This window comes from Sprattus sprattus (genome assembly GCF_963457725.1).
Source record: "Sprattus sprattus genome assembly, chromosome: 3".
NCBI classification, from domain to species: Eukaryota; Metazoa; Chordata; class Actinopteri; order Clupeiformes; family Clupeidae; genus Sprattus; species Sprattus sprattus.
The window spans coordinates 50492000-50500443 of record NC_137922.1 but is presented as its reverse complement, the minus strand read 5'-3'; the positions used below and the strand labels follow the sequence as shown (position 1 = coordinate 50500443).

Here is an 8444-nt window from a genome sequence, read left to right as displayed (position 1 = left end):
GATCGCACCTAACCCTCCCGCCTGAACCCCAACCCCCCCCCCCCCCTTCTGGACTTCACTGTCTTAATGGACCTTCAAAGACACCTGGTGTTAAAGTCTCTGGTGTCGTGTGTGAAATCTGCAGCCAAAGGCAAACTCCCTAGTTCCTCTGCCTCTCTTACCAATGGACCTGATTGGCCAAACCAGTCCGGCTGACGTGGGCTAAACCGGACCCCTCGAAGCCTCGGAGGACAGACAGCAGAGAGTAACTATCACAGAAGAGACAGACAGCAGAGAGTAACTACCACAGAAGAGCCCGTTCAAATGGACTCTGTGTAGTGTTATATTTACACTGTACGAACCTGTTTTATGTCATTTTGATTTTGATGGCACTATGTAACAAATTCACACTGTCTTTTCTGCTGGATGGACACATGGCCTGCACAAACTAAACAAAAACAACAACAACAATAACAACGACGACAACAGGGTTATCACCTTTTCAAATTACATGATGTTCACTTGATACAACTTAACCATCAACTATTTCAGGCCACCTAGCAGAGGTTTATTTCGTAATTAATTAGAAATGTTAGCTTAATACAATCGGGGGGGGGGGGGGGGGGGGGGGGGGGTTTGTGACGATGTTGTTGGAGGAAGTATTGTGCTCACGAGTAGTCATGTTTGTGACATAAGCAGAGGCACCACACTTCAGCACCAAATGACATTGGGAGGCAAACGTGTCCAGTTCAGTCAGAGTCTATGTATGTGAAGCCATGCTTTCACCTTGTCAATGTCAACTCACATATTTATTAATTTCTCTCTTTAAACATCTACCTGTTATGTAAAAGTCACTCCTTTGGCCTCATCATTGCTCATTATAGGGATCATCTACTATGAAAGCCTGCTGTGATGCTTTTTCCAAAGGTTTGGTGCTACTGTTGTACCCAGAGTATGTTGGGTTACAGTGTAGAGCTGAGAGCCCTTGTTACAGTGTAACGCTGTTGTTGAGTACAATGTAGCACACTAGTTATCAGTGTGTAACAGCAAATTGATTCTCCTTACTTTACTCCCAGACCCTTATAATAGATTTATGTTAGTGTATCAGTGTAGTGTAACTCTATGTTGCCTAGTATAAGACGTGACCAGCACACAGTTCTTATACTGTAACAAGGGCGCTGTGACAGTAAATGTGACACACTTATGTTTTGGGAATCACAAGACAAGACACTCTGTCTGGAAAAAAGAACATGAGAGGCACTAGGTAGACGAGCAAAGACGCAAGCGTACCAACAGCACTGCCTCCATGGAGCTGAGATGAGATGGTGAGGAGATGTGATTGTGTGTGTAGAAAGACAGAATATTAATATAACAGTTTGAAATCATTTGCTTACATATGTAAAAAGACAAGGAAAAGGCACTGGGGATTGTTCCACTGCACAGCTGAAAGGTTTTTGCTTTTATGTGTAATTGCTCAGCCTTCTACTGCCCCCTATAGACGACATATATATACACAAACACAAGAATAAAGGAATTTGTAATAAATATGGTTTATTTATAATAAGAAGTTCTCTGGCTTTACGAAAAATGTCATCTTTACAAGGAAATATTTAACATATATATATATAATATATATAATATATCACATCACTATACATAATATTTAGAGAGCGACAACAGTTGATTTTTGGGGATTCTATCCACCTCTTAAAATCTCATTCAGCATTACTTAACATATTTTTTTGAGTTGTGTCAGTCTGAAACAATAACAAAAACCATGTATTAGATCGCCTCTTTAGTCAGGAACTTAGCGACTATTGCAGATAATTGCATTCAGGAGTTTTCAAAAGTGACTCCAAACAAGTTTTCCCGACCTTTTAAAGTATGTTCAAGGGTGAAGCTCCAAGAAGACATCTATGTCAAACAGATTTTATGAGCACACATATTCATTTAGCTGTTTTTGGTTAAGTCTGGTGAAAAGTACACAGATTTCCATTGACCTAAAGCCAAACCACATAAGGAGGTCTTTTTTACATTACGTACTAAAAAAAAATAATGCGTGATTAAAGTGTGACCGATGTGTGATTCAGACTAAGCGTCACGCTATACTGGAACTATAACACTCCATTGCTTGTCAACTGAGTTAAAAGGGCCGAAATCAAGATGGCACATATCTTGGATGAGAGCCAAAATCTTGTGTAAAGTGTGTGTAAATCTTAGACCATTGTAGATATCAACTGTGAGCTATTGCACACAGTTATCTAATAATAGTAATTATTTAATAAAACTTAACTGCCATAAAAGGAAATGTCCTGTAACGCACCAAGATAAGTGGGTGGCCACCACATGCTGAGCTGGGAGAAGTAATTCACCATACAAACTGGACCCACAGATGTTTTTCTACACTACCCAAGTTCTCGATGGATGAATCTTCTCCATGTTGTGCAATCTCATACAAACACTAATCACCTTAGAACCACACACACTAACATATATGACACTGAAGCTCAAGCACACACACACACACACACACACACACACATCTGTGAACAGCTGGCACACATACACACGCACACACACACAGACACATACACATCTGTGAACAGCTGGCACACACACAGACACACACACACACAAACAACAATACTTGTATTCTTCTTTCTAATTTAAACAGAATTACAGCAGCCTGGAGGAGAAGCCCCATGCAGACTGAAAGGCACTGATAATGGAGGATAATATGAAACAAATTATTTCACAGGAGCAGATTCTCCAACAGATCCGGCCAAGTTTAAGCTCTGATTCAGCCCAGATCTGTTTGAGGGTTAGCTGCTCTATGGGCCACGGCTGCAGCTGCCACCAGCAACCACATAATTACTCAACCCCATTTCCAAAACAAAGAGTCCCCCAACCCCATTTCCACCCCTATCACGTTTGCCTTTTTTGTGCCAGCTCCCTTCTCACCCCTTCGGCTCCTACTAAACCAACCCTCCATGGACCTCAGCTTCCAGAGTGTTCTGTGTGTTTGTGCAGCTCCTTCACTTGGCTCATTCTCCCTCTCTCTCCACCAGCTGCAGAAAGTGCTGACCGTCACTTTTAGCCGAGGCGTGCTTACCAGCTGAGGCTGAGCAGTCAGCTGAGCCACTGAGCCCCAAACCTGGCAACCCGTCAAACCTGGCAACCATCAAACCTGGCAACCTGTCAGGGCGGCTTTCGTCTCTACTCTCCTGAAGTCTTTTTCAGCTGAAAGTGAATAGGAGTCAAGGGAGGACGCCTATAATCCGGGGCCCTTGCCGTGTGTTATGTCGAGTAGAAAGCTCAGGATAGTGGAGATTAAGCATTTGGCCAATGCTGCGATGTAGAGTACAAATTACGTGGTCATAGAGTAGTTCGAGTAACTAGTTCTGGTATGTACGGAATTGCAGTGAAGTTATGTGGCCATGTTCAAGAGAGAGAGAGAGTACCAGCTGTGACATCTGGCTCTTTGCGAGAGGTGTAATTATGATGTCCCGCTGAAACAGGTGCTCATTCCGACACGTGCTTCAGTGTGGGTTTTTAGTTGCATTGAGTAGTGACAGTGCGTGGCCACGTTCAAACTGCAGTTTTGGAACGTGTCCCACCGCTGTTGTGTAGTGTAGAGTCAGTGGGGCATGTTCAGAACTGTGTGGTTCTGTGCAGGTGGAGAAATCGCAAGTCTCAGGTGCTGTTTCCTGGCTCCTGCTCAAAAAGAAGCATGGCCAGCTGCGACCGCGATCCACACCCTCCAGCGTGCTCTGGACGCAGCGGTGGAACGACTCCTCGCTCAGGCGTGGGTTACAGGTGCGGTTCCGGTAGCGCTGGTGCAAAGCTGGTTCCACAGCGCGGAACACATGCAAGCCGGAGTAGCGGACAAACACATCATACACGTCCAGTGTCTCCAGAAGATCGTCGTTGTCCTAAAATGAACAAAATAAAAATGATTAGCAAAGTCACAAGTGATTTAATTTAGTTGACACAAGAAAATGTACAGCTAATTTACAATCTGACTAAAACAGCGATTATTGAGGCATTATTATATTATACACACCAAAAATGACACACACGCAAAATATAAATAGATTAAACATAAAGATATTTTGTGTCAGATAACTGATTGATACCAAGACTTGACACAGCTCTCTATCAAATGTATCTTCATAAACCCACAGATAAGGAACTGAACGGACTACATTTACGGGCAGGAATTTGCAAGTCTCGGTTCCTACCCTGTTCTCTTGAGTGTCTCCAGCCATGTGTGTCCTGGCAGCCATGTAGTCTGCGTTGTAAAAGCAGGCCTCATCGAACGCGTACCGGTCAAATTGCCCGGCCTCGCGCACCAGGTCTGGAGAGGCCGGGGGTGGCTGGTCATGGTACGCCACCTTGGGGTCGAAGTCCTGGAAGTGCATGGGGAAGAAGGCCTGCCAGCCGCTGATGGCGTTCATCCGGCAGCGGTTGAGGAACTCGGTGGTGACCACTGTGTCCGGAGTGGCCAGGAAGAAGAGTGTTTCCACGGGGTGTTTCCGGGAGACTATGTCCAGCACGCGTAGCAGGGCCGGGCTCTCCGTCTTCACGCTGATCCAGGGGACTTTGACGGACGGGTACTTGCGTTCGTAGGCGGCCACCTTGGCCTTGACCTCGCCGAAGACGTCGCTCTTGCTGACGCTCTGGGCTTCGAGCGGGTCGTAGATGAACAGGAAGGTGAGCACGGCGTTATCGGCTGTCTCAAACAGGTTGGAGGCGTACAGGTCGAGGAAGTGCAGCGCCACGGAGCTTTCGGCACTGACCAGCGGCATCAGCACGTGAACCCGCGTGGCCTCCGTCACGTAGGGCATGGGGATGATCTCCACCTGGCTGAGCGGCCGCACCAGGTGCACGCGGCAGGAGAGCGGGCCGCTGTGCCCAGCCTCAGTACGCGCCTCCAGCTGCAGGTCCAGGGTGTACTCCATGCCGCGCGTCGGGTCAAAGCGGCGGTAGCCGTTGACGAGCCGCTGTTTGGACAGGCGCAGCGCCGGAGAGTACTTGCGGTTTAGCTCGGCCACAGCCGTCTGGATGACGTCGTCCACGTCCAGCCGGTCGGCACCCTCTAGTGGACACTTGGGCGAGCCATCAGCGCAGGTGTAGAGCTGTTCCTCAGTAAAGTAGTCCCAGCGCATGACCTCGAAGCGCGTCTTAGGCTCGAAGGGAGGTGACACACCGACGGGCCACAGTGCACTGCGGTTTCCATCCACGGCCACCTCACTCACGTTCTTTATCTCCGCCTGGGTACACGGGAGGGTAGAGTGGGTAATCTTTGTATACCTGCCTCGCCAACATTTTTAATGACAGTGACTGTAGATTTGTTTGGTGTTCTGAACTGTGCTAAACTAAAAACGCATCTCACCTGTAGTTTCTCAATCTCCTCATAGGTCCTCTGTAGTTCGATCTCAGTGAAGTGCTTATGCAGACGATACATCTGATCAGGCTTGGACACGGGGTGGACGGACAGGGCATTCTGGAAAGCTCCGCTCTCCTCTTTACTCAGATCAAAGCCTGGCTCCAACACAAAATGGTTGTACTGCACACCCTGCAAAGAGTAACCAATTGCTGTTTAAATAACAATGATAAACAAAAAACAATAAACAACAGTAAACAACGATAAACAATGGACAAGAAAAATAACCAATACTTTTATAACGAACACTCAAATAAATAAACTGTAAGTTAAGTTTCTGGAAAACAGTAAAAACAGTGAATGTCTGCAGCTCTTAACCAAAGATAGTGACAAAACATAATTCACAGCCGCGATAGAAGAGGACTGGATGTTTTGATTCATTAAAGCCACTTTGCCCCGGGGGGTTGTTTTCATCCGCAGGGCTTTAGCGCGGTCAGGAAATCTGCCCCTGTCCCACCGCGCTTCAGTGGGCTCCTGCAGGTATCACTTCTGCTGTTTATCGTCTGGGCGTAATTAGCCCTGATTAGCTTAGGAACTCCCACAGCAGGGGGGCAGAGCTGGCTCTGTGGGTGGAGTGGAGATGGGGGAGTGGCGGGGGTCAGGAAGTTGTCCACTCAGTAGGTAAGCCTGGAAAACGGAGTAGAGCATTCCCTGAGGCACTTGTTCCCTGCTCACGTAGCACTTTCCATTGTTCCAGTCAAGCACCACAAACAGGGGTCGTTGACCTGAATGTCCCCATATCAGCTTGAACATGCCCTTTTTTTGATTACCTCCTTCCAGAACTGAAGCCTTTTCAAGAGTGCGAACACACTTTGAGTATTTGTGTCTGGTTGTTTGAGGTAAAAAATGCACGCTCAACATTCTCTCCCTTACTTCAACCTGCGCTCTTGAATGCACCAAAAAGGGAATAGAATATAGCTTTAAACAAGCACACGACTCTGCAACTTTGATGCCCTTAAACACACCCCTCCTGTGTCCAAGCATCTCTGTGTGGAGGAGCATGAAATTCTCCCCTCTGGGCTCAGATGTTCCCCATTGATGGGGCTCGGACGCTGGCCTCTGGCCTCCACCATGGCCCCTATGAGTCAGAATCCTCTCCAGTGGTCTAGTGTGTTTACATCACTACAACACTGATTAGAACCAGAGGTCAGCAAGCCAAACACTCAGTGTGTCTGTGCTTGTGTGTGTGTGTGTTTGTGTGTGTGTGTGTGTGTGCACTACATGACATCTGAATGTGATGCAGGGTGCACTGATACAGCCAACAGACGGTAAGATTGTTGTTTTTTGAACACAAGGCTTAGACACAGAAACGGAATTGTGGCTTTACTTTGAGTGTGTGTGCGTGTATGTGTGTGTGTGTGTGTGTGTGTGTGTGTGTGTGTGTGTGTGTGTGTGTGTGTGTGTGTGTGTGTGTGTGTGTGTGTGTGTGTGTGTGTGTGTGTGTGTGTGTTTGTGTGTGTGTGTGTGTGTGTGTGTGTGTGTGTGTTTGTGTGTGTGTGTGTGTGTGTTTGAACGTGAGGGACAAGGTAAGAAAGAGTGTATAGTGAGGGGCCTCCAGGTTGTGTGTGTGAGTGTTTGTTTACATCATCACACCTATGTGTGTACATGTCTGTGTGGTACATGTGATGTGCACCCTTGTTGGAATAGCTAGTCAAGCAGAACTGATGAATAAATGCAGTGTTTCAGTTCATGTGTGTGTATGTGTGTACATGTGTGTGTGAGTGTGTGTGTGTGTGTGTGTGTGTGTGTGTGTCTTTGTGTGTGTGTGTGTGTGTGTGTATGTGTGTGTGTGTTTGTGTATTTGTAAAGCTAGTCAAGCAGATAGCTAGTCAAGTAGAATGATGACTTTAGACAGATCAGGCTATTTAGAGCGTAAGGACTTTGTTGCCATGCCAGTGTGGAGCTGCTAGTTTTATCCTCTAAAGTAGCTGCCAGCCAGATCAGTGTAAAACCCCCATCAACACACCACCTCCCTCTGATACACAGCCAGGGATCAGGGGGGTAGTGATAGCCAGTTAGTTTGTCCTGTAAAGAGTTGGTTTTGTGTGAGATAGAGGGTCTGTGTGTGTGTGTGTGTGTGTGTGTGTGTGTGTGTGTGTCTGACTGTATGTTGTGGTGTGTGTGTGTGTGTGTGTGTTTGTGCAAGTTTTGATTGTGTGAGTGTGGATGTGTGTACATGTGCATTTGTGTGTGTGTGTGTGTGCAAGTTGGAGAGTGTGAGTGCGTGTGTGTGTAAATTTAAGTGTGCGTGTGCATGTGTGTGTGCTTGTGTGTGTGTGCAGGTTCAAGTGTTTGCAGTCTGTGAGTGCAAGTATGAGTGTGTGTGTGTGTGTGTGTGTGTGTGTGTGTGTGTGTGTGTGTGTGTGTGTATGCACGCGTGTGTGTGTGTGTGTACACGTGCCTGGGCGCATGGGCGCCTATGTGAGTCCACGCACCGCCCCAGCTCAGTGTGTTTATGTCTAAAATGGGGATTAGCTGGGGCAGATTGACTGTTGATCGTCCTGACCAGCGCCGTGCCGTCAAGGCATGCACATCCCCTCCTGAAACAGACCCCTGTCTCAGCCCACAGCCCAACCTCATGGGAGCTGTGGCTTCCTGCTGGGAGCTCCGAGCTCAGGGAGGGAAAATGAGCCCAGTTGAGACCTGCACAAACAAGGTCACGCCAGGGGAAAACCGTCCACACCAGGCCCTTTCTGCGCCACTCACTTTAGTCATGCAGGGACTTCCAAAAACTCTGGCCTCTTTGTTAGCGGATATTAAGTACTAAGTTACTGTCTCAATACTGGAATCTCGCAAAGGGCACATATTTTTGAGTGCAAGGCTAATTTGTGTCCCATGATGTTAATAAAACCTAACTGGATTATCTATGCTTGAAAGGGTAAGTGGCTGAGAGAGAGAGAGAGAGAGAGAGAGAGAGAGAGAGAGAGAGAGAGAGGGAGAGAGAGAGAGAGAGAGAGAGAGGAGAGAGAGAGAGAGAGAGTCTGTGCCTGTGTGTTATGGCCGACAGCTGCAAAGGATT

The 8444-nt window shown here is 47.2% G+C and overlaps 1 protein-coding gene across 1 annotated transcript in view; it reads right to left on the bottom strand.

Annotated features, from left to right (window-relative positions):
• Positions 1-3672: 3672 nt before the first annotated feature.
• LOC308361509 (chondroitin sulfate synthase 2-like) overlaps positions 3673-8444 on the bottom strand; it is a gene marked incomplete at both ends in the record, with an annotated part of 9540 nt that continues 4768 nt past the window's right edge. Inside the window, 4 exon segments of the mRNA XM_080833872.1 lie at positions 3673-3734; positions 3737-3911; positions 4221-5252; positions 5375-5557. Of these exon segments, the coding sequence (XP_080689998.1) occupies positions 3673-3734; positions 3737-3911; positions 4221-5252; positions 5375-5557 (1452 nt within the window).